The sequence below is a fragment of the Taeniopygia guttata genome, chromosome 11 (assembly GCF_048771995.1).
Source record: "Taeniopygia guttata chromosome 11, bTaeGut7.mat, whole genome shotgun sequence".
Taxonomy (NCBI): domain Eukaryota; kingdom Metazoa; phylum Chordata; class Aves; order Passeriformes; family Estrildidae; genus Taeniopygia; species Taeniopygia guttata.
Genome location: NC_133036.1, coordinates 16,573,472 through 16,599,933, shown reverse-complemented (window position 1 = coordinate 16,599,933; position 26,462 = coordinate 16,573,472). Strand labels below are relative to the sequence as shown.

Genomic DNA, 26,462 nt, shown 5'->3' with positions numbered 1-26,462 from the left:
AGATTCAGTCAAAAGTCTCTTTTCTCCTAGGACTCTACAACTATAATTACTTGAATTTGAATGCTGAAGATCCTTATGCTTTTATACAGATGGTAACTCTGGAAGGCATCATGTTTAGGAAATATAAGTTGGGGGTTTTTTGTAAATTAAGTAGTAACTCGCTACAAAAACTGCAGCATTTGAAATTGAAAGAACATCTATCTCAGTATTGTTGGTCTTCAGAAACATTTAGGCTATAAGGTCATCACGTTTATCTTCTGAATTATAGATTTTTTAAATAATCATAATGAATCTAGCTTTGAACCTATGATGGAAAACTGCACACATGAAGAATGCAGGGCTTGGGTGGCTGAACTTCATTGTAGCTTTGTGCCCAATGTCTCTTTTAAAGTCATGTATTTAGACTGCTTCAATCATTACCTTTAGCAATTCTTGCTTTCACTTACCTTATTTATTTATATTTGTTTGGTGTCAATCAGGTCCAGGAATTCTTGCCAAGTGTATTTCTCCAGTTAGATTTCCCAGCCAGTTACAAGCAAGGCATGTCCATGTCTGAAACCAGAATATGAAGAAGGAGCAGCAGCCTAAGTACAGAGGTTATAAAAGGTAATCATTAAACCCATTCTCTGCCAAGAAGTTTTGAGTTAGGAACCACAGGTAAACTGATAGTCCAATTAGTTTATCTTTTAAAACAAGAAAATCCTTTTTTTTTTTTTTTTATTCCTTTTGTGAGAATGTTTGTCCAGTGCCTAAGTAGTGTATTACATGGTGAGAGTGAACCATAATTTGGAGAGTCTATTTTGATGATTTTATAGCAAGCAGTTGCTAATTTAGAAATGCTTTGGCAAGATAACATTGAAGTAATTGTCATATTATGGATGCATTAAAACCGTGTGCCCAGATGTTATTTGAATCCTATTAAAAATAGTTGATGTTTCTATCTTGAGAAGGTAGAGAAGCATAGGCAAAAATATCTCCTTTGTTTTTCATTAACTTGAGGCAGTTGAGTGGGCAGCTGGTGTTCCCTTTCCTTGCAGCTACAAATATTTTCCATTTTTGTAAATATTTAAAGATCTTGCTTCAGTGAAAAATGCCATTCTCTGTTTCTATGCAGCTGTACATCCAAGAAAAAAGTTATTATCCTGAATTCTGTATTAAGGTAACTGCTTTCATTTGAGCTAGTCATCCCTAAAACACTTGCAAAAAGACACTTCATCATGTTAATCACTTAATTGTTTTTAGCAATGCAGTTGTACAACTCCTTTGCTGTATGACACTCCAATCAGTAAGGCCTGGCCAACTCCCTCTAAATGAGTTTGTCAATAAATACCTACTGTTAAAAGCTAAAAGATGTTCAGGTACTGGCTCCTGATGTTAACATTTAGCATTTGTTGCCTTGTTGAGATAATGGCTCATAAACATGCAGTACAGGGCTGGAAATTAAGACCAAATTGTTGGGCCTGAGTATCAACAAAATCATCCTAAGCACAATTTCATAATTGTTTTCCTCACTTTTTAACAAACCTTTTAAGCATGCAGGATTGATCAACAGGAATTCCCTCTGCAATGATGATGTACATCTGTGACTAAAAATGGACTCTTAAGAACATGTGAAACACTTGTTAGTTTATATTTGCCATATTTTCTGATGGTTGAGCAATACTACACTGCAAACTTGTTTTTCTCCAAGACTGAGGTTGCAAAGTAATGTTAGTACAGAAAATAAAATCAAAACTGTAATATTTTTAGTCACTGGCTTTTTCCTCTCTCTGTTTTTCTTGTTTAATTCTCACAGAAATTGGGTTAAGATACAAGAGAAGCTCTTCCATCTTAAATAACTTTTTATTGAAAAATTACCACAGTAAGAATGGCCAGACAAAACTTTGGGGTTTTTTAATTTGCCTACAGATAAAGAGAATAAAACATGTTAAAATTATAGTCATGCTACAACTACATGAAAAGGCAGCTATGAACAATTTATTCCTTTTTATGAATGTTTTACAAGGACTTTTAGAATATTTTTCATGGTAATTGTAATGTATGACTAAATTAATTAATGTTTTCATATCCTTCAATTTCACAATTTCACATTTCCCAATTTCATTTGGGATCAGATATTATATAATGTACTTCCATGTTCCTTATGCTGATAATTTTGAAATGAAAGTTTGTAATCTGATCATACCTGTGTTGCTCCTGAAATGCCACAGAGACTATTGAAATAGCCAATGTGAGGGAAAAAACAAGAATGGGAGGTCATATTATGGGACTAACGTTGTCTCTTGAAATGAAGCAGGCACATCTTTCACATCATATCTACCCTGGAACTCACAGACCAACTAAAACAAAACAAAACAAAACAAAACAAAACAAAACAAAACAAAACAAAACAAAACAAAACAAAACAAAACAACCCCCCCCCCCAAAAAAAAATCTACAAAAAAACCCACACATTTAAAAAACCCCGTAATTTTGATGAAAATATAATGGGGTATGTAATCTTTAATGTTCTGTTAAATAAAGTTTTGCTGAGGAATTTTTCTTAGATTTAGTGTAGGAAATATGTGCTTGATTTGTGTAGATGTGTCAGTTGTCTTTTCTTTGTTCTTCAGATCTGTACTCCATTCTGTTTCTTCAGATCCCATACAATGTTTTCCCAACATTGAAAAGATGTTACTTGAGTTTTTTCCTGAGCAACTGGCTTCTTTAGTCAACCTGGAATGTCTGTCTAGAGAGTTCCCACCTGTTCTATAGGGTGTCTTAAGTCTCTGCAGTGATTTGACCTTAACTAGTCTGTGCTTCTTTATAAAAATAGAAAATTATCTTCATTTATTGTCTAATTTTGTTTTAGGGGTTGCTCTTCTTGGGATGCCATAAACCCATTAAAGTATTTTTAATTTTACAAGCAATCCTTCTTTTCCTCAGCCACTGAAGGAAAAAATAAGCATTGATTTCAAGGATTCTAATATCATTTTCCTTGTAGACAAGAGAAATTACATTTTACAGCCATGGGAAAAGAATCCTTCCCTCTCAAATAGGTACACAAATAGATGAAGATATGAATGAGTTCAAATTCCAAGGCATTTTGAGGCAAACACTTTGAGGGCTTGTCCTACTTAAACACTGTAGTTTGAACCTTTTCAAAATGCTATTTACCAATTAAATCTTAAAAAGTAATTTTCAACTTTAATTCAGGAAATAACAAGGAAAAATAGCAATACACCTTTTGCACCTTTTGTTATCATTCCTTACTAAAAATGAAGGTTAATGTTTGTTAGGGTTGGTATTTATTGCTTGCAGTAATGCATGTTCTGCTTTGATCAATACTAAAGCAAATGATAAGGATCGTCCTAACTTGCAGTTTTTAATTGTAGCTTAGCAGTATCTCAGAGTGAACACTTTCCATTCTAACCTTCCTGCTTACAGGTTGTTGAATTTTAATGAGAGGACCAGTGTGATTCCCTGCACTTAGTCTTCTTTGAATCGACCATTAATAGATGTGTTCTAAATTTCGATCTCACTACTGTCATTCTTTAAATAACTTTATTTTCCTAAGTAATTCCAGGTATGTTGCAGGTATGCTGCAAGTTTATATGCAAAGGAATATAAAGAAATTATATTATTTAATAGCTATGGTGGTACTGGGTATGCTACTGGTTTGCAAGACCTTTGCATCTTGTGGAGGTCAGTAGGAAATATTAGGTGATGGTGGTTCTTAACAGAACTACTTAATAGACTGTAGCTCTTAACAGAATATATGGGGTTTAAATACCCGTATTTTATCCCTACTTAGTTCTTGGTAACAGTAATTGGCTTTTCTTCTGTGACAAATAAGGCTTTTGAAAATATATTCAGGTCTGCTAAAGGTTTTGTACTAGACCAGCCCAAAAAGTGCAGAGTCTTTAGTCCAACAAGAGATTTATTTTGTATGAGGCATTTTTTTAAGCAGAGCAGTTTAGAGACTCTCAATTAACTCATAAATGCTGAGCATGTCATTCTATCCAAAAGGTCACCAAAAAATCAAGAAGTCTCTTCCTAAGAATGTTCTAAAGGAATTTTGACGGCCTCTGGAGAAAAACAGCTTTCATGTCACACTAGTTTTTAAGTTTTTAACAGTGCTTCAAACTCTGATCAGGATCAATGATTTTTCTGATGAACATCCAACTTCTCATATTTTCTTTTTTTTTAATTTTAAAAATAAAGCCTGAATTTGATCTTCTTTTTGAGTCCAAAACTCAGGTTGCATTCCACTGGCCTTCCACCAAGAAGGGGCTACCAGTTAACATCGGTTTTGGAAGACAAATCTGTCCTGTGCCCATCTCTAGCTGAGGAAGGAAGCACTGAGTATTGAAACACTCCCTTGAGGTTATGATGTCTATGATACTTCTGAAGTCTCATTTTAATTTTATATTTACTGAAACCAAAATATTTCAGCTATAAAACAATTCTAATAAGTAAAATATATTTCTTTCTATATTTCATATCTGAACATGTGCTTATATACATATGTTGAAATAAATTTAATACAGAAGAAAATAGTTCAGGACTAAAAAAGCCTGGAGAGCTCACTCCCTGAGAAACCACATTTTTAAACATAAAGAAGCCTTCAAAGTGCTTCTGCTTTTCTAGATCCAAGCTGATTGACACCATGGAGTTTTTTACCATAATTATCTACACTAGATTTGCAGAGAAGGACCAGTGCTTGGAACTCTCCTAAATGGAAGAGTCATGCCTCTCCAAGGAAGGACTTGTAGTCCCAAGGGAAAAGCTCTCAGAACTCCTGATGCAATGTGCCAGGATGCTGGCATGAATTCTTCATGGTGAAAAAGTCTTAGGAGGTAGTCTCTCTTCTGGGCTGGGGAAAGGCAATCTCCTGGCCTGAAAAACAGCATCTTTCTGACTTGGAAATAGAGGTAGGAGAAAACACCTGGGTTTAAATGACTTCTCAATGTCGGGAATTTTTCTAGAAAGTGGAAATAAAGATAAGGTGAGTACACATCAAAGCTCTGTCAGTTCACATAGCACTGGTACATACTTTCCTTAATGTGACTGCTGAGTGTCAGACTCTCCCTGCTATTTACACAACCAAAACAGAGTGTGAAGTGCTCTGTTCTGACTATGGAGTAAAAAGTTAGGCCACTATTTTAGCTGTAGCTGGCAAATGCATTGGAACTACTGAGATTTACTACTGGCAGGAAAATTAATCCACAAACATCAGAGGTTCACGTCCAAAAAGGAGACAGAGGAGTCTTGTAATTTTATTCAAATAAAGGGAGAGGCCATGGGGCACTTCCCCTGGGGTCTCTCAAATTTTAGGAGGATGCAGCCTCCTTTTTATCCTAATTTCCTGGCCACATTTTCTTCTTTCTCCATTGGCTGAGGTATTTGGGAGGTACAGACTTCCCCAAACAGCTGATACCTAAGACTCCTTTCTAATGCATAACCCCCCACCTTTGTCTCTTCTTTGTGTCAATTAGTGGAATTCTTTATGGAATTTATGGTTCCTCTCATTGTTTCTTTAATCTCTCAGTATCCAGTTTTATTTATCAGCAGACCCACAGTTTGTTTGTAAAGACAAATCTCTCTCATTCCATTCATCAGTCAGTGGAATCCTTCCCATTGTTTCTTTTATCTCTCAATATCTATCTTTATTTACCAGCAGATCCACAGTTTGTTTGTAAGGACAAGTCTCTCATTCCTTTCAGTCTGAATTCTCCTGTGGTTTTGGTTTCTAAAAGGTGATAACAATGTTTGCTTTTTGAATATAATAATCACATTATTTATTTTAAAATATGGCAAATTTATGCTCAGTTATTATGGACAGAATATGCTCTGTAAATCCATCAATGAAACTTGAATGTGACTACAATTCCACAAATTCTGATTTTTCTTATTTTCTTGGTAGGAACAGAAGAATGTTTTTATGTTGTCTTGTGAAAGGAAGCTGAAACTATTTCATGGTTTCAATTTACCGACTGGAAGATCTGAAAGATTCTGTAACTGGAAGGCAGGAGCAATATAACAGAGCCAGGATGCTCTGTCAGCTGTGGTCAAAGGGAAGTAGCAAGTTGCTATTGTCAGGTGGTAACAGAAAAAAGACAAATTGGCATGGGTAGAGTTATTGTACTAGACTAAAACAGTCAAATAGTTTCTTTAGTGTTGTGTCATCTAAATTTAGCACAGTATCTATGAGACATGGAAAAACTATGATTAAAAAATTATTATAATGTTATACACCTGTAATGAAACATCAGCTGGCAGTGGTGGCCCAGTAAATCCTCCTATAAAGGGATTTTTTAGTCATCCTGGATTTTCTGTAGCGTGCTAAAAACTACACCAAGGATGGGAAAGAAATGAGAACAAGTGTGCCACGTCCATAAGACACAACAGAACCACGAAAAGCTTTTGTGGCTCTTCAGTTATAGAAGACATCGTGAAAGCTTTGAATTTAGGTTTGTGAACACCCAGAATGTGTCCTGGTATGTGTGAAGTGATTTCTAAGCAAATCGTGCCAGCTGGAGAGAAGAGAGCAGACCTTTGTTTGGCTGATTGCTGCAGGATGTACGAGCTTTAAAGGTTTACAATATCCATATCATGTGAACTGAGTACACTGGAGTTTAGGTTACAAGTCCTTCATTCACGTGCGTGACAGAAGCTCTGCAGCTTCTGCCACTCTCAGTATTTTGAGTTTCTCAAGGCAGTTGTATAGGTCAGGTTGTACTTTTGATGTTATTCTCTTCTGTGAACTTACCTCATTACTTAGAGAGGTTCAAAGGTTGCTGTTACAAATGACAATATAATTAATATAGGCTTTCACATTCACAGATTAGCTTTTTGCATCACAAGTGTTTTGATATGGTACAATTTATACTTATTTTTAACTGCTTTTGTATAGTATAATCTGCCAGTTTATATATGCACTATATAGTTTATATGAATAATAGTGGGATAACTATGATATATCATAGGCTTTAGCAAAATGTTAAAATAGAGACTAAAATACTTCTATGTAAGTAACTCAGAGAATGGTGTAAAGCAATTATTTTGTTTCTTACACCTGCGCTCTGGCCTCCCCAAATGATAAGATAACGGTGGCAGAAATCAAAGCACGAGCATCGGGGAGGATTTATCAACTCCTGGCTATCAGGGAGTGGGAAACAACAGGGCAGAACTAAAGGACGAAATAAAATATATTGACCCAATCTACAGAATGTCCTGCAGACAAGTCAGAGGTTAAAACCAAACAAAAGAGTTTCTGGAACGTCAAAAACTCAAAGGAAGGTTTGAATCAGTATAAACTCATGAATATGCATGTACCCCCAGCAGTGTAGCAGTATCTAGAAAAGGATGTTTAAGTTGACTTTGTGCTCTTTGACTGTTCGCCAAAAGCACCTCAGCGCTGGATATTTGTCCCTTGTTTTATCCCTTATTAAACTTAAAATTCTAAAGCTATAAAAAATGCTATTAAAAATGAGAGCAGGAAATGCATGTGAAATCGGTCAAGGGCTGCAATATCAAGACAGTATCTGATCTCCTGTGATCTCAGCACCTTTGATAATCTTTGACATGTTTTTGATTGCAACACATGTGCTTCTACTTAGATTAAAAAGCACTCACCGTGCTACACCGTACCTTTTGCACTTACACTGATCCAACTCCAAATGACACTCAGTAAAACCCTTCTGCCAGCTCTTGCAAAAAGCTATTCAGCTGATTGGAACTGAGGTGACACAGCTCCACCCACCTGGCTTCAGCTGAGAAAGAAATAATGGAAGCAAATAATGTGAAAGAATAAAGGGTAAACAATACAGTGTATTTGACTATAGCGAATTCTTATAGAATTAAATCTAAACATATTACCTCATACAGTATTAGACAGAGCTGCAGCTGACCCTAATTAACTACTTGGATCTGGTTATCTTTCCTCTACAGAGTGAAAGATGACTTACAGAATCACAGAATATCCTGAGTTGGAAGGAACCCACAAGGATTGAGCCCAGTTCCTGGCCCAGCACACACACATTTTGAGTTCTTCCTTCCAGACAGCTTTTGAGGGATTTTGATTTGATTAGGTAGTGGTATTGCCTACTAGGCAATTTAACTCCTAAAATTATCAACTTTGTTAGACATTTTAGCAGGACTTTTCTGTTGGTTTTTATTTTTCCTTTTATGTTTAAATGTTGCATGTTTTAATAAAAAACATATTTTCTTTTTTTTCAAAAGAATATTTATTCATATAATGCTAGACTTTTAATATTTTCTTTCTAGTCCTAAAATGAATGGCCAACAATAAGCATTATATTGCGTATTTACTGTACATAGAAATATACTAAAACCAAGTTACAAAACTTAATACAAGATGAAAAACATACAGAGCAAAAGGTTTATGTTTCATCTCAAAGCGATTTACAGGAAAACACTTTCAGCTGTTAATAAAAGAGAATCAACTTGGAAGGAACTGGAGGGAAGCACCTGTCTAATTATCAATTCTACTTGTACAGCACTTGGCACACTTGCAAATGGGTTTACTTTTGCTGATCTGAAACAATTCCAGTATTTTACATCCAAATATGTCAAATGGGTTCATATGTATTTAAAATATGTTCATATGTATTTAAAATAGCCTATAACAGGATTTTTTGTTATACCAAAAAAGTGTTCCTGAGCCACAGAAAGACTTTTTCATCCATGGGATGTAATTTTTATCAATTTTCTTCCCGTGGAAACTGAGTATGGAGAATCACCCAGGGATTTGATGAAATGTTAGTTTATTTAAAGTTTAATGTCGTATTTTAATGATATGTGAATGGCAAAGTAAGTGTAGCATTTCTGAGCAAAGCCTTAAGAGTGCTACTGCCAAGGTGCTGCCCTTTGAACCATGTATTAAAACCTACTCTAAAACAAGAGCTGTGAAAATGGGCAGCAGGTGTGGCAAAAGTACACAGTTCTAAGACATTCCCAGGTCACGTCAGTGGAAGAACAGTTAGGCCAACATTGAGAGTTTTGAAAATCTTGCTTCTGTTTCTAAGGAATTACCAGTATAATAGCTTTTCCTTGTGAAGCTGCTGATTTTTACAAGCTCTTAAAACATACTCAAAAGGGCAATTAAACCCAGATGAGGATAATATTGTAAATAACGAATCAGCTCTGAGATTGTATTTGCATATTCAGAGATGCTTATATTAAAAAATATGACCTGAAGGACTTATGCTCCAAACCTGCCTTTACAAAGGTGAGAAGCTGAGGGTATGGCCATGGTCCATGCTGCTCCAGAGTCTGCACAAGTGCAGATTGGAGCTTGTGTGGAAACCAGAGGAGTGTGTATGCCTGTCTAACTGACCTGAAGAGGTATTTCAGACCTGACATTTCAAATTAGTTTCTTTTTCAAATTCAAGGAACATAGGGGACAGGACTGGTTTAGTGATAGACCATCCCCGTGACAATTTCACATATTAATGAAGTTATTTAAGACTGTGCTTAAAAATAGTTTCTGGTTGTTATGCTGAGGCATGGAGTCCTAAAATAATCAAGTTGAAAAAGCCAGGAGAGTGAAAGGATTCAAAGGTGTAGCTCTTGTTAAGTCTCTGGGCAGAGACCAAAAGCTAGTGTGCTGTTAGAGAATAGTTCTGTTAATCAGTGTCTAAAAGACTCTGGCATGCTGATGTTGTATCTTGATGAACTGATAAGGCTGTTGCACTCGTGTTATTCCTATTATAGGGAAGGAATGAGAGTACATCCTGAAACCTTGCCTGCATATATATGACTCAGCTACTTTGGTGCCTTCCTACAATCAGGGCAGTATCAGAGGGCACTGAGGTTCTGACGGTGCTCTGGAAGCCTGTAGAGTTTTTAGCTTTGCACTGTACTGCAGAAACTGGCTTTGAAAGCTGAAAATCTGCCTGTCCCTGAACATCACGGTGTGATAGGAAGTGCTGTTCCCACCCTCTCCTGAACAAAGCCATTCTTCTGAGTCATGGCCTTACCCTGAAGGAAAACGCTGCAGGAACCTTTCTAGACACACACATCACGTATTTTTTTTAGTATTTTAACATGGTTTCATGCTCTTTTTGTTAACTTCGATCAAAGTCAATGAAATTCTTCATTATTTCTAATACTACACAACTATGATAGTTACATGTTTTTTGTATTGTTACAATTTTCTGGTACCATTTGTGTTTCATTATGAAAATGAAGCAAAACCAAAAAGCTCATCCAGCAAGTATATGCAAATCCAAAACAAAGCCATATCAGAGCAATACATACTACTAGAAAGTTGATGTGCAATATTGTGAAAATCAACAAATCAGAAAGCTAAGACAAATACAGGTCAATAATCTAAAGGCATATACAGTAGCACTGCTTCAGAGAATACTCTGGGTGGCTTTTGAAGCCACTGAGTCTGAAGCAGGATGAACAAAACAATCTGGAGGAGAGCTGCATTCTGTGCTGGCAGCTCCTCCCCTTGGCAAACCCATGGTAGGAGCTTCCCAACACCGACAGGGATCCTGTAAATCTACACACTGCACAGCTGTGCATTCAGGCACCAGCAGTTGTCATGAGGATGTTTCAGTCTTGCCTGCTCCACAGTCAAATTTTTCTCTGTCCTTGATTTTTGGCACACAATCTAGGACATCCTTGCATCTGAGGAAGTCAAGATGCTTCCTCAGGAGAAAAATTACAAGCCACACTTTTTGGATCATACTCCATCTGGCATTTTAGGGAGAATCTACTGAAACATGTCCTTTTAATTTTAACAAGCACTGTCTTGCTGCTCACTGGTTTTGTGGCATGGTGTGTGTCTGTGCTGAACACCAAGCTTACCACCATCTTATCCTGTTAACTAGTTATTGGTCTTTACATGTTAACTTAAGGTTGTACCACATTTTCTCTTAAGAATGAATAGCTTTTGCTTCAAAGAGCAAAGTAATATTTTAGGCTAGATTTACATTATTTAGAGTACAAGTAGAGAATGTGCTGCTGTCATTTTGATGACCTTAAAAATACACTAATATTGAAGACAGCAAACATTCCATGACACCTTGCGCTGCTGAAAAAGTCAAACTAAGGCACCAAGTTTTCTTTCTTGGATGAGATGCAGATTCTTATCACTGACATTCTTGCTGAATTTCATTTTCAGTAGGGGATGAAGTTTTCACATCACAATAGCTAAAATCATGTCCATAAACTAGGTCCTGAGAGTGTGGTTCATGAACTGTGACAGCATTCCAGGCATTGTTCTTCCTCAGGGATTTCTCTAAGAGTTCTCTCATTCTCCTGTTTTCTTTGGTTGTGGATTCCCACATGATTTCAAGCTCCCCTTCTGTTTTCCTAGGAAAAAATGAAGAGAGAATTCCAACTTTAACAATGTTTCAGCAGTGCAGGATTATACTATGTGGATAAGCAAATTAGAAATGGCCTGTATTTATGTGCTTGAAATTGCCTGATTGAAATTCATTCATTTCTTGGTTTTGAAAAAGCTCATTAAATGTAATGCTAAAAAGGATATGACCAGAAAACTACCCATATAAAGCTACCCATTATGTAACAAAAGTTGGACTAAGTGTGCACACAGAGCAGTGCATGTGAGACCCAAATACTGTGATACCACTCTCCACTGACTGAGGCTCCGTGCTGAGCACAGCTCTGCTTCCCACACAGCACTGCCCCTTCTGCCCAGAGCACTGTGCTCACCCCTTGAGCCCAAAGGTCTGATCAGTGTCAGACTCTGTGCTCAGCTGCTTTGTGGGAGCCAAACAAAAGTGGTAGCAACTTAGAAGGTAGACAAAGCCCAGGAGCCTGGGTTTCCTTTGACTCCTGGTGTATGTCAAAATACAAAATAAGGAAATGAAGATCAATTGACGTGGAAAGCATAGCTGATGCATGGAAAATAAGAACACATATTTTAATACAAAACCAGAGGACACAGTCTCAAGCTGTGTCAAGGGCACTATCTGTTGGACATTAAGAAAAAGTTTTTTACAGAAAGAGTGATAAAGTTCTGGAATGGCTGCCCAAGGAGGTGGTGGAGTCACCATCCCTGGATGTGTTTAAAACAGACTGGATGTGGCACTGGGTGCCAGGGTTTAGTTGAAGGTGTTGGGGCTAGGTTGGACTCGATGATCTTGAAGGTCTCTTCCAACCCAGTCATTCTGTGAATCTCAACTCTTCTTGGAGGACTAATTTTTAAACAGAGCTGAGAGATGCAGAGCCAGGGAGTGCAGACTGACCTGGCTTTGGAGCAGCCAGAGCACCCTGCTGCACACACAGCACGCTGCAGTCCCAGGTAAGGCTCTGCAGTGTGGCACAACGTGCTGCTTCACAGCTCAGCTGTTTCCCAGGTCAGCATCTGAGAAGATGCAGTAGCATCCCAAGTGTAGTTACACAAGAGGATTTTGCTTGAAAATTTTGACCGGATTGAAATTTAAAAATGCACTCAGCAGAGCTGGCTGAAGAGAGGGTGTCTTTTTGCTAGTCACAACCTCCCTTCCCTTAAGGAATTTGGATTACAGAGCAGCTTGGTTGCTAGAGCTGCTGATGCTCTGTACATCTTTCTCAACACCAAAATTTCCTTGCCTCTACAGCTGGTTTGCCTCTTGAAATACAAGTCTTTGCCACTTGGCATTTAAAACTAGATACATATGCTGTTTCCAGATGCCTTTAGACAAAAGGCATTAAATTAATTTCTTATTAATGTAGGCTATTATTAAGTAAAAATAAAAATTTCATTCAACCTTTAACATAGCCAAAATGTAGGATTTTATAACTTACTGAGAGTAAGCAAAATTCCAGTGCCCCACTGATGTTTGAGGATGAAAAAATTACTAGAAGTAGGTTCTGAAAGATTCTGCTTTAAAAAAGACATGCCCTCATTGAACAAAATTCATTCAGCCTTAAATCTCAGAATCTTATTTGGGCTGGCTCAAGAATCCATTTTCATCTATCCTGTGAGAGTTTATTTATGCATGCCTTATCACAAAGGTTTTTATTATAGTTATAATTTTGTATGTCACCTCAGATAACACAACTCCTCCCCCTTGCCTATGCACAACTGCAAAGCTTTTCTGCTGTTGATCCTCTTCCAAGGACAGTTTAATGCACTTTCAAATTTTCATTCTGCATCCAAAGCACAGCAGCTGTATCTACCTTGAGGTACTGTTTCTCTGCAGAAGTCTTATGAAATAAACTTTGACCAAAAAAACTTATAAAGGTCTATGACCTGTCAAGTAAGACTGGAAACATTTATGAACCTTGGTTTTTACCCTAGAATCACATAATTAACTTTGTTTATAGCTCAAACTTCTTATTTAAGGAAAGGTTGTGATCTTGATATCTCTTAAGGTTACTCAGTGACTAATAAAGATGTCATTATCAGCTATTGCTTTCTCATTAAAGGTTGCTGGGAATTCGCAATATTGTCTAGCAAAGGCTGCAATTACCAATAAGGCTCTAAAGAGCAGCTTCCAGGAAGGGAAATCTGCCTATCTTTAAACGCTTTTATTCATCAAAAGTACAACTATATCTATATGTGTTTCTTTTTGAAAACTAAGTAGAAAAATTCTCATCCCTTGGATGCAATGGCTAAGTAGTGGAACTCCTGATTTTTGTTATGAGGTGAATGAATGCAGGAGGGGAGAAAAAAAGGCAAGTCATGTCTGCTCTGTTTGATGAAAGCCCATGCTAGTTTGGATACACTCGTTAAAAACAGAAGGACATCTCAGTCTCCACAGCATTCCCTGAGGCTGTGACTGCAGCTTCTCTGCCTCTGGGCACACGAGGCTGTGCAGGGTGCTGGGACCTGTCCCGGTGGTGAGTGCTGAGCTCCTCTTCAGCTTCAGCACCCGGGGCTGCTGATCCCCGCAGGGCTCACTGAAAGCACGCTGCTGCTGCCAGAGCTGAAGTGGGATGTCACTTTGCTTTTCAAGAAAACTCACCAGCAACAACAGGTATAGTATGCTTTTATGAGAAAGAATTTCATGGTGGTAGCTAAGTCAGACTTGTCCCAATTTCCTGATTCCATATTATTAAACTAAATGCAAGAGTAAAAATAAATTATATGAAATAGTTTTCTGTCTTCACCTGCTTACAGTGATTGATCACACCTTCAGCTAGATTTTAAAGTAAACTGGCTTTTCTGCTTAAAATGTGGCATGCTACTCTGATTTTCATTATCTAACAGTGAAATTGGAGAATAAATTAGAAATTAGACAATAAATGTTTACTGTAAGCACTTATCTTAATGTCTGTGTAGGCATTTTGCACAGAAACGTTATCAGCTAGACAGTATTCTGGACTAGAAATCGACTCTGTAAATACAGCTAGTCACAATAAATCTAAATGTTTGGTACTCTCCTAGCACCACTGACTTTAGTTGCCAAGCTATAGATGATGAGCAACATCTGAACTACAAATTTTCCCCTCCTTACTCCTGTGACTGTGTGAACAGAGAGAGAAAATAATAAACTTTGTAAAATTGTAAATACACAAAGGAGACCAAAATACACGTTCAATTTCTTGCTGATAGGAATAAAAGAGTAGATACATATTTGGATTACCTTGGGAAACTACTTTATATTGCAGTACTTGAGAAAAATAATGGAATATGAAGGAACTAGTTAATAAGAACAGTATCAGCCACGGTGTTAGTTGGTTTTATAGATTTTGTTTCATAAGCATAAAAACTTATTATTTCTTATATAGGTGTAGAATTCAGCTGATTTCTCAGTAACATTTAAAACTTCTTAATCTATATTTTTTAATATAGTAATCAAAGGAAAATAGTGAATCATGAGGTTAACCAACATACTACTTGGAAAATTCTTTTTTACTTTTAGAGTTGTATTCATTATATTATAGTCTAATAATTACAGTTGAGGTTTAACAACCACCAAAAAAAAAGAAGTCACTCATTACACCATTCAATAATGTTGGAAACTACAGAAATAAAAGACATATCTTGATGGGGTAAATCTTGGGCTTGTTTCCATAAATCACTTTTCTTCATTATCATACAGTTAAACGGATTACAATGGTGTAGTTCCAGGTGCAGATCCTATTTCTTAAAAGGTAGCTGCAAGTATTAATTGTGTGTGTTTACTGAAGAAAAAATTAATTAGTTTTGACTGCAAAGGTAAAAGTGATTTAGTATACTGTATGGAAAGTGTAATTAATTATTTTATTCATCTGGGTTACATCATCTAATTTGTCTACTTTGGGGCTAGAAGGGTAAATTTTGAATTATTAATATTGTGGGACTTCAAACTATGGTCTATCCTACTTTGAAAGAAACCCTTTTTATTTAATTGCTGTTCTCTACAGTAAAAATTTGTAACATGAGCCCAGACATAAAGTCATTTAATTAGTTTAAAATCCTAAATAAATGTTTTCAGAGAAATGTGGATCAGTTCAATCTGGTTTTTAATGCAAATTTCAGAGATTAACTGAATGTTCATTGTACAACTCTGCTACTTACACCTGTTTAATTGCACTGTATAAAGTAACTGAGAAGGTCTGCAGTGATATAAGGTAGATGATACCAAGCCCTGTTTTTCTATTGTCTGATAAAATCTATTTAAATCTATTATTTCACAATAGCAGTGATGACTCGAGAAATGACCGCATATTACTTTTCTTCAGTTGTAAACTGAAACTAGTTTTCTTTTATGCTGATAATGTAAATGTGCTATGAAGCTTTCCACTATCAGAGGGAAAAATACCTTTAAAGGACTCTATATTTAAAGGATATCTCAACACTGCAGTCATAATCTTCTATAAATCTGTTACATTTTCTTCTCTTTATTTTGCACATAGCCAGTCTACATCACTTGTTAATAGATCAGTAAGACAGATTCAAAAGAAAACAGATCTTTGTTGCCCTCATTAGATTCCCTTCATTTCCTCCTATTCTGAAAACTGTTGAGGGGTATGAATGGGAAAGTGTTCAGCCTTTAGCAGAAGGTTCTATTAAAATAAATCAATATTTTGATTTATAGAATCCTTTCAAATTATCAGATTCGCACAGATTGACATCCTTCTCAGACTGATATCCTTCTTAAGAAGTCTTAAGAACAGCAGTAGCCATATAGAATAAATTCCTTTTTCCAAAGACCTTTCTGAGAGCTGGGAATCACGAGCAGGGTTTCAGCATTTTCACTTTCAGAACATACCACAGGAGACTCTGCTGGTGGCTGTGTGCAGGTGCTTTTCCTTGTCCCTTTACCTGTCTGCCCTGCCTGGATGGCTCCTGCCTGTGCCCCACTCACCTGTTTTGCTGCAGCACTTCACTGAGGGTTTTCTCTTTGTCTTGCAGCAGACGCTGCAGGTGCTTCTTTTCTTGCTCATACTGAGCAGTCTTCCTTTCAAATTCTTTCTCCTGCTCAGTCATCTTGAGATTAATATCTCCAAGCTTCCCAGCTGCTTTCTTTTTATATACCTGTAAGGGTTAAAGTTAATAGAAAAACAAGTGTGATTATAGGAGAAATAAGGACAAGTCATTACCAACAAAAGAGTTAGAGATTTTCAACTGAATCTTTACATCAGTGCTGCCTTGCTTAATTATGCCAGATAGGTTGCACTATGGATTTTTTTTTAACCTATTTCTTAAGTTGAAGGTATTACACTTCATTTTGTTCTGCATATAAAACCAGTGTGTACAATGAATACCATACTGTATGTTTGTTTCACAGTAAACACAATTACCTGCAAAAAGAGGTTTGTTTTCCAAGATACAAAGCTACACTTTACAGCACATGTTGCTTACCACTTGCTGAACAGTCATACTTATCAGTACATACCATGAAAAAGTGTTTCTGTTTTGTTAGATGTTTAATCTTAATACTAACAGGAAGAAAAGAATACCTTTGATTGCTGCTTCATGTAAAAGTCTTCTTGTTCAGTGAGCACAAGTGATGTTTTTTCATTAATTGCTGTAATAACTAAATGATAACTAATGACTGGTCTCATCTCAAAAGTAAGAAATTATTTTTGTACAAAGTAACTGCTTTCTGAAATAACATCCCCAATAAACTGCATAAGCACACAAGAAACTGAAAACCGGTTTGTGCATTGTTACACATTTCTACATGCTGCTGCTCTTGACAATACAAAATCCAGTATTAACTTATTTTTCTCATGATTACAAATGGAATGCTAAAACTTCTCTTTTTCTCTGCAGACTGTAATGGTTCCTACAGGCTCCAGAACAGAGTTTCCGGATGGAAACACCTCCTTTAATAAAACTATAAACTAATTTAGGGAAGCTTTGAAAATACTGCTATTTATGTCTTGCTAAAGTTTTATTTCAGGTGCTAATCACTAAGGTTTTACCTACATCTGAATCAGGGGAGAAAGATTTAAGTTTGCCTTTCAGAGGAATTAAAAAAAGGCATTTTTAGACATGCTGTATATAAGGCTATATAACCCTTCCCACAAACTGTTTCCTTTTTAGCACTTGCAAAATGTGGCATTGTGAAGTTTAATTTTCTAGAGGTAATAGGATAACAACAGATAATATTTACCTAGAATATTATCAATTCAATATTTAAGGCTGACTTACATAGGATTTTTATCCTAACTTTTCCCTGACAGTTCTAATAGAAGAATAAGAAGCTTGCAAGTTAACCAGTAACAATACTCAACTTTTTAGATTCCCAGAGAAGCCTTCAAAATGCAGAGTAATGTTATAGAAGGCTAAAAGTAAACAAGCTCCTTTTGAACAGAAGGTTGCTCAGAGCCAGCCTAGAGGAAGTGCAGAGTACAGGGAAACAGCTGAACCTTCCCCTCTATCGGTAAAAGCCCAGCACTTGCCAGGTCCAGCCAAGTTTGAGACCTGAAATGCCCTCTGTAGATTAGATGCCCATAATCATTTCAAAGAACAAGAGCAAACCTCCTCTCTCGACTTTATCACGGGGAAGGCTGGTGAAACCCTGCTTTCCATCAGTGCTCACTGATCCAGCTACAGGGTGGTGTGTGTTTCAAGCTGAGGTTTGTGTTTTAAGCTGCACTCTGCCTGAGATGCTTCAGGCCTCTGGCTCCTCCACAGCCCACAGCTGCCTCTGTGCTGGCTCTGCACCCCTGCTCTACCTTTGCCAACTGAAGCTGAGTCCCATGTGCAGAATGGTTGCAAAATCAGAGGGAAAAAGTGCACCTTTTTATTATGGCCATATGATTATAGTCTGAAACGAGATATGAGTGATACATTGCTCTGATCTTGCCTCTATGGATGAATTATAATTAAGTCTGTAAAATGCAGCCTGGGCAGGATGGGATGGTCCTGGGCACACTGACACATGCAACTGCTGGCATTTATAGATCCTTCACACCTTGGAATTGTTCAAGACAACCTATTACTGTTCTCTGAAGTGAAGCAGGTAGCAGCAAACAGACTGGTGGAGATGACAGTTTTCGGGAAGAGGATGTGAGCACATAGCTGGAATTCATGATATTCTCCTCTAGAGTTGGCCATGGCACCCCATGTATATAGCAAGCAGGATGAGGAATGATTGTGGATGAAGGTACTGGGACTGAAGAGGACATTATTTACTCACAGGTAAAGAGACAGTAAAGCAGACTGGACGTAGAGGAAATATGCATATATGATTTTTTTTGGGTCAGGGTATACACTATGCTGCCATTCTGGCTTGTCTCCTAGGAGGCCCTTGGTTCCTGGGTTTGTCACAGAGATCATGGAAATAGATGGTTTTGTTGCAGTCATGGAAACACAGGTTCTATTCAGCAGGCTCAGAATGCCCAAGACATATAACCAACTTTCCTGGGGATATTAATCTCTTCCCTGACTTTTGGCAGCACTTTTGTGTGAGTGGCAGTGTGTGCAAGTCATAATCTGAGTTCACAGTTGAGTGGAAAAGTGTGAGAAAACTGAAACAGCTTCAGACAAAAGCCAGCATAAATTTGGGTACATTTCTCTCGCCTCTGTATCTAAATCAATTTATGAGTGTGAAACAGAATCCAGTGTTTCCTTACCAGTAAGATGAATACATTTCCTTTCAATTTTGTTTATACTTTCTGTTTTCTATGCAAACATGGTTAACTCTGAGAAATAAGCTACATTGTATACAAAATAGTGACATACACCAGAATAATTTAGAGATTCTGAGTATACATCAGCTAACATCAAAAAGTGTGAAAGATTTTGAACATATGAATGAAGAGAATGAAGGGAAAATGGGTGTTGCAATATTATATGCTGTACTACCTAGGCCCTTGTATTTCCTGATTGGTAACTTGGGCAAAAATAGGGGTGAATTCCTGCCCTAATAATTAAAAGATCTGGGGAAAAAATAGTCCATCTTTAGGATTGACAAAACAATGGAAGCAGTTTCTTAAGTGTCTGCATTTAAAAAACCAGCAATGCTCCATGAATTTTCAAAGGTCTCCTACTGGAAAAATCTATAGTCTAACAAGCAGAATGAACACTCTGAACAGAAAAGCCATGTAGGCAGCAAGACTTAAATCAACTTGCAGTACCCTGATTTCAGACACAAAGCTCCTTCCCCTAAGTCCAGATTAATGTTGACAGGAACGTGGCAAAGGAGCACTGGTGATAGGAACATTGTCTCCTTCAAATGTGCTGGCAGGAGCAACTCCTTATACTAACAGGAAGTTCTACAATGAGTACATGTAGTTCTGAAATACACAGCTCCTCATATAGGGTAGTAGGAGAGTTAAATATAGTAAATATATTCTGAAATACACAGCTCCTCATACAGGGCAGTTACAGTAGGAGATGGTAAATGCCTTCAATACAAAGGTTGTTTTTGTTCTTACTAAAATCTCATGACTAAAAATTATTATCAAATAGAGGTTCAGAATGAATGGAATTGTTGTAATCTAAATTTTTTTTTCAACAGTGTGTGCATAACTTAAAGATGAATTACACTTGCAGTGAATGAAAGGAAAAGGTGGCTAATGATGAACTGGAGGGCAAATTCTGTTATCAGAGACTTACTATTCACAGTTCTAAGTCCAAAACCCTGGATTGTTTTCACAGAATTTGTAAGAGATGTTTGACTAAAATACCTTTTTAGTAAAATCTTTTTTATAAAAGATTTTTTAGAAAATATTTTCTGTGTTTTATAAAAGATTTTTCTGTGTTAGCTGTCCCCCTTGCATGAAGTTGAAGGACTCCCTGATGAGACAAACTATATGTCCAAGCTCATATTAAAAGAGGAAACAATACGGAATTCTGACTGCGAAGGAATAGTTTTAATACCAGAAAAACTGGCTTCCTCAAATTCTTGCCCTGGATCATCAAACTGCTTGGTAATTACAATTCTGAACTACAAAGAGACCACCCAGGGAACCCCAGCCAAAGCATCACCTCAGGTTATCATGCTGCCCATGGCACTGAGTCAGTATCTCTCAGTTCACAGAATCACAGAATGAATTAGGCTGGAAAAGACCTTTGTGATGATGAAGTCCAACCTGTGACCCAACACCTCCTCATCAACTAAACCACAGCCCTGAGCACCACATCCAGCCACCTTAAACAGCCTCAAGGACAGAGACCCCACCGCCTCCCTGGGCAGTCCATTCCAGGGCCCAATCACTCTTACTGTGAAGAATTTTTTCCTAATCTCTAGCCTAAACCTCCCCTGGCACAGCTTAAGGCTGTGTCCTCTTGTCCTGTCACTAAATGCCTGGGAGAAAAGACCAACCCCCACCCGAGCACAGCCTCCTTTCAGGTAGAGAGTGATAAGGTCACCCCTGAGTCTCCTTTTCTCCAGACCAATCAACCCCAGCTCCCTCAGTCGTTCCTCACAGCACTTGTGTTCCAAGCCTCTCACCAGCCTTGTTGCCTCCTCTGGACATGTTCAAGCATCTCAAGGTCCTTCCCAAACTGAGGGGCCAGACCTGGACACAGCACTCGAGGTGTGGTCTCACCAGTGCTGAGCACAGGCTGCAGCTTTCCAGGAGTGCTGTGGGAGACAGAGCCAAAGGCTTTGCTGGAGTCCAAACAGACACATCCACAGCCTTCCCACATCCACCAGGCAGGTCACCTGGTCATAGAAGGACATCAGGTTGCTCAGGCAGGTCCTGCCCCTCCTAAGCCCACGCTGGCTGGATCTGATCCCCTGGCCATCCTGTGGGTGCCCTGTGATGGCACTCAGGATGATCTGTTCCATAATCTCACCAGGCACCGAGGTCAGGCTGACAGGCTTGGAGTTTCCCAGAGCCTCCTTCCAGCCCTTCCTGTGGATGGGCTTCACATTGGCACCTGCAGTCCTCTAGGACCTCTCTGGTGAGCCAGGACTGATGATAAGCTCATGTGCCAGCTCCCTCATCATCCTGGGGTGGATCCCCTCTGGGCCCATAGACTTGTAAGCATCTAAATGGTTTAGCACAGCTCTGATTGCTTCCTCCTAGATTATAGAGGGGCTATTCTCCAGGGGGCTCCCTTTTCCCATCTACCAGCTCAGGAGGCCAGCTGTCCTGAGAGCAACCTGCCTTACTGCTGAAAACTGAGAAAAAGATGGTGTTAAGTACGTCTGCCTTCTCCTCATCCTAAGTTAACGTATTCCCTCCTGCATCCAGTGAAGTATTGAGGTTGTCCTTGCCTGTCCTTTTGCCAGTATTGGTTTTGCACTTAAAATTCGCTACATGTCAATGTTCTTAATATTATGCCAACCTCTTCTGTATCCCTTACAGTAGTCACAGATCTATTAAATTGCAAAAGATCCACATTTAACAAGAATACAAACCACTGTCTTAATAGGGGAGCTAGACAGGAGTGATGGTGAAAAAAGCTAAAAATATTTGATGGCTGTCTTCATATAATTAGGCAACTCTTTTAGTGTTTTGTGCATTCAGGTATTTTATGAAGGGTTCCTTGCAAATTCAAGCTGTTTTTCAGCTTACTGCTCTCTCTTTACACTTACAATTTCATTTCTTTTCTTTGTTGCTAATTTCTATGCTGTGTTGATACTAACAATGAAAGTGCAGAAGATGATCTCCATTAACATAGTTGTGGTGAACATTTGTGTCATTTGATGCAGGAATAGCAGTGGAGGTCTTGACTGGCAAAGTATAATATGGAGACTCTCTCCTTTAGGATAAACTGAACAAATTTGACTTAATATAAAACAGCTTTTGAAAGTAATATATACATTACTTTCTAGATATAGAAACCAATATAGCATCTTTTTTCCCTTCATTTTTTAAGATTACAGTAGAAATAATCATGGTAGCACCAAAGATGCTGAAACATAAATGTTTCAAACTTAGTTCACTGTTATACTGCAATTATATACTGTGCTTTTTGTTTAGAGAGTTGTAAAGATAACTTATAATGTATTCTCTAACTAGGCTGGGTGTTTGAACATCCTCTGAGTTTCTCAACCTTCTACCCTATGGTCATAAGAAAGTACTTGATGAAAACTGTACACCTGAGATAACATTTTCATTCTTCCAAATTGAATGGTAATGGACTTCAAGTTGAAGGAGTGGCACAGCCTCAAAAAAGTAGAAGACAGAACACTTAGGTTACAACAGAGAGCAAAAAATGAAACAAAAATAATCTTTAAATATTATTACAACTAGTCATAATTCTCCAAGTAGTGATGTAAACACGATGATCCGGCAGATATGCAACGCACAAATACAATGGAAGAAGACACTAGTGAAAATTAGAATGATGATCTATTTTGGTTTTTCAAAACTTTTAAAGATAATCCATACATAAATCTTTCATAAAAGCATTGCCAGAGATTAACTACTTTTCTCACTAAAAAACCCCAAACATTTCACAGTAGCTGTTTAGCTCAGAAACACTGCTTACCTTAACTTTTTCTTCCAATCTTCCTAAGCGCAGACTGCCTTCTACAATTTTCTTGAGAACCCCATGATTCTCATTTTCCAAACATCTGGCCTGCAACCATGCAGTAAAAAAAAGCTATGTGTAACCACTCTGTTTGTTTGTCAGGGCAGACACTGCAATTCCATTTTGAACTCCAACATTCTGAAGAACCAACATGGATAAAGAGTCCTGGAAATTATTTTCATAACGGCTCATTAATAATTTGTCAACTGACTGTGAATACTGTGAAAGAGTATTATCCTGAAATGAAACATACTGTAAATCAAACCAATTCTGTGGTTTTTTTCCTATAGATATAAGTATGCATATGTGGGGATCCCATTTTTAACCATAAGACTCATCCTTTAGGTCACATTTAGCAAACAAGCCCTTGACATTGGCAGGCATTCAGGCAAGGATATTTCTAATATAGTATGATTAGTATTTAAAAGCAGGTATCCCAGAGATTGTGATCTTAAGAATCTATTCTCCCAGTTTCTAGGATACATTTGTTGTGCCCAGTTTCACAATCCTGAAGTCCAGTTTGTAGTGGACAAGGATTTGAGCCATATCACCATAGCTCCTCTTCTAGAATAAGGAACTAACTGCTGTATCTTTTTATCTAATGCTGAGGACAACCTTTGTCTACTACCTGAACGACAAGTAAAAGAAGCTTTATTTTAACAAAGTTTTGTGAAATTATTTCAGATTCCATTTGAAGACAAGCGTATGAATATGGAAAATTTAAATTGTGCCCAGTATCCTGTAAAAGAAACAAAATGGGCTTACCAAAAGCCAAGAAACCTCCATGCCAGGCACTTCCACTAAACAGAAGTTGTTCCAAAACTCTCATTCAGCCTGTCAAAATGACTGCTAACCAGTAAGGAGCAACAATATGCATATGCATCCACAGCAGGCAGACCACACAGATCACTTCAAGCATAACAGTCTACCCTTAAGACTCAAAAACAAATATTAACGTTCTATGATTGTGTGCTATTTTTAAATAGGTGCAGCTCAACATCAATTTCTAAAACTAGGTTAAAAAAGTCTTTTAAACTTGGTAAGTGCCACTGCAGACCCTAATGCTCATGTGAATTAAGGCTTAATTATATTACCTCCAGAAATAAGGGTGGTTGCTTTTAATTGTTCCTCTAGAAAATCTTTTGCTGCTCCTATACTATTTGCTAAAGTCTACTTACATAGAGCTAAATCCTTAAACTGGAATTACAGCTTTATTCTTTGATAATTCAGACTAATAATAAATTGTGCCAGTAGCATGATGACTGTGTGAAATACCAATGAAGACCCATTTAAAGGTAATTACCAAAAATACCAGATGATCACGTTCCTTAGCTATCTTCTCCACCAACCCAACAACGTTTGCTAGATAGTGATGGGCTGTGACTTCTTTTTCCATTGCTTCCTCCAGCTGCAGTTGCAAAAGACCTATTTTCTTCTTTAATCGTCTATAAAAGAAAAGGGAGCATCTTTGGACTGGGAATTAGTAAAGGCCTTAAAGAACTTGTATCACATGTGCAAATCAACATGTACAAGTCTCAAACAATCGTACATACTGTTAAAAATGCACTGGCTCAGAGTATTTGCAATGCCAATAGAATCATGCTCCAATTTTTGGGGCTGCTTTTTCTTTACAATATGTTATCTGAATAACAACAGTAACAATGATTCAAAAGAACAGTTTGTGCAATGGCTACAAGCTCATATTCCTTAAAAAAAAGAAAAACATTGTCTTTTTAAAATACTGTGAACTCCTTTCTGATCAACCAGGTGCATGAGAAGATCTACAAATAGTGTAAGTCTTATCCTTATCTAACTGCAAATAGTGTATGTCTGCTCATCTTATTTTCAGATAAGTACACCCAATGATTAATTGCTATAGCTATTTACTAACTACTCAAAGATATATTCTTAATAGTGTAAGTCTTATCCTTACACTGTGTATATAGTGTATGTCTGCTCATCTTATTTTCAGATAAGTACACCTAATAATCAATTGCTATAGCTAATTACTACTTACTAAATTAAAGATATATTCCTAATTTGAACATAGACACAGAAAAGTGAGCATGAAAACAGACAAAGGTTAGCAAAACATGACAACCAGGCCTCTAGACATGACAAAAATATGTTTAGGTAACGTGGGGGTTTTTTTGCACTAGGTAGAAAATACACATTATGGGAAGTTAGACAATATTTTTACAGATACTTCTGTTGTTTTTAGAAATAAAAGTATTTCTGTACAAGAAAATGAAACTTTGGTAAGACCTGTTTGTCTTTTGAGTCATCTGCATCTCAGTTTCCAGGATCTTCTTGTCAGCCATGAAGTTATTTTTCTCTAAGAGCAGTTTCTTGTTTTCAGTTTGCAGTAATGCTATCTTTCCCATTACAGCTTCCACCTCACAGCGCTTCTTCTCCTGCTCCTGCTGTAAACAGCTGCAAAAACCAACAGTGTAGAACAGGTATCATGTACAGATCTACATCACTAAAATGCTAAGTTACAGCAAAATACCCATGCTGAAGTTATGAAATAAGATACACTGAGAATGCTCAATGTTCACTGGTGACAACAGAGAGGTGTTACAATCTCAGATCAAATTATTCAAGTAATTCCTTCTGACTGCACTTTATTTAAATTATAAAAATATATGGTCCAGATGTCTCCCCTTGTGTTTCTTTTCTTTTCAAATCAATTATTATCAATGCTAAAATACAGGGTCTGAGGCCTTCTCAGGATGGCACTGTACCATGAAACAGTAACCTATCCAAAGGCTCAAAAGCATACAAATTTATGGAATGTCATCACAGAAACATTACTCTGCAGATTATGCTGCACAGCAGTCACTTTTGAGTTGTGATGTTTCATGTCATTTCCATATTGTAACAACTGCAGAAACTTCTATAACTTCTAGTTCAAAATTTCAGGATTCTTTAGACATGTTCCAAAGATGGGAATGCAAGAATGAGAACATTTTATATATGGTACTGATAGAAGCAGATTTGACAAAAATGGTATTTTTAGTGCCTCTTCTTCAACTATTCAAAATGGTACAACCAGCAGTAGGTACTCTATGGTAAAAACACTTCTACCAATGTTTCTAGAACTGTCACTTAAAAACTAAAACAGTATTTTTTAAATACTTCTTTCCCTTTCTCTGTGCTTTGGTAGTTACCTTCCTGGCTTACCAGCATAAGTTTCCACTAGCCTCCTACCTACAGAGTGCTACGTGTGCAGCTCTGGTCATGTGCATGCTTTGCACCAATGTTTCTCCACATGTGCACCATATGCAAATCATACCTTTTTAAATCATTCACCACAGCCAAGTGCTCCTCTGCTGTTATTCTGCTATCCAGTTTGGCTTTCAGCTCTTCACCTGTAGAACATAAAACTTCTAGCTGCTTCTGGTACTTCGTTATTTCTTCCTCTTGACTCTTTTTCTTATCTTCTAAGACTACTATTTGTTTGGCCAACTTTGAAACTTTTGGAAGGAGGAAAAAAAGTCAACTGTGTATAGCAGAACTAGCTCAATCACAGAGTGAAACTTCAACAAAGCCATTAATATGTTCATTTCTAGTTATTTAAAACATTATGTAGCAGAGCATTTGTCAGTTTATGTTTTAACAGTTTGGA

At 37.4% G+C, this 26,462-nt stretch overlaps 1 protein-coding gene across 11 annotated transcripts in view; it reads right to left on the bottom strand.

Moving 5' to 3' along the window:
- Positions 1-26,462, bottom strand: part of CEP89 (centrosomal protein 89) — a 41,433-nt gene that overhangs the window by 518 nt on the left and 14,453 nt on the right. For 8 of the 11 annotated variants that reach the window (XM_030282347.4, XM_072934306.1, XM_072934305.1 and 5 more), the window contains 6 exons: positions 26,130-26,310; positions 25,100-25,267; positions 24,138-24,279; positions 22,793-22,882; positions 16,260-16,429; positions 8,205-11,328 (listed from right to left, as the gene is read on the bottom strand). In XM_030282347.4, coding sequence (XP_030138207.4) covers positions 11,106-11,328; positions 16,260-16,429; positions 22,793-22,882; positions 24,138-24,279; positions 25,100-25,267; positions 26,130-26,310 — 974 coding nt within the window. In that variant the 3' untranslated portion in view covers positions 8,205-11,105. Of the gene's footprint in view, positions 1-446; positions 553-8,204; positions 11,329-16,259; positions 16,430-22,788; positions 23,000-24,137; positions 24,280-25,099; positions 25,268-26,129; positions 26,311-26,462 lie in introns of those variants that run through there. The other 3 variants (XR_012057727.1, XM_072934307.1, XM_072934312.1) reach the window with 3 other exon arrangements.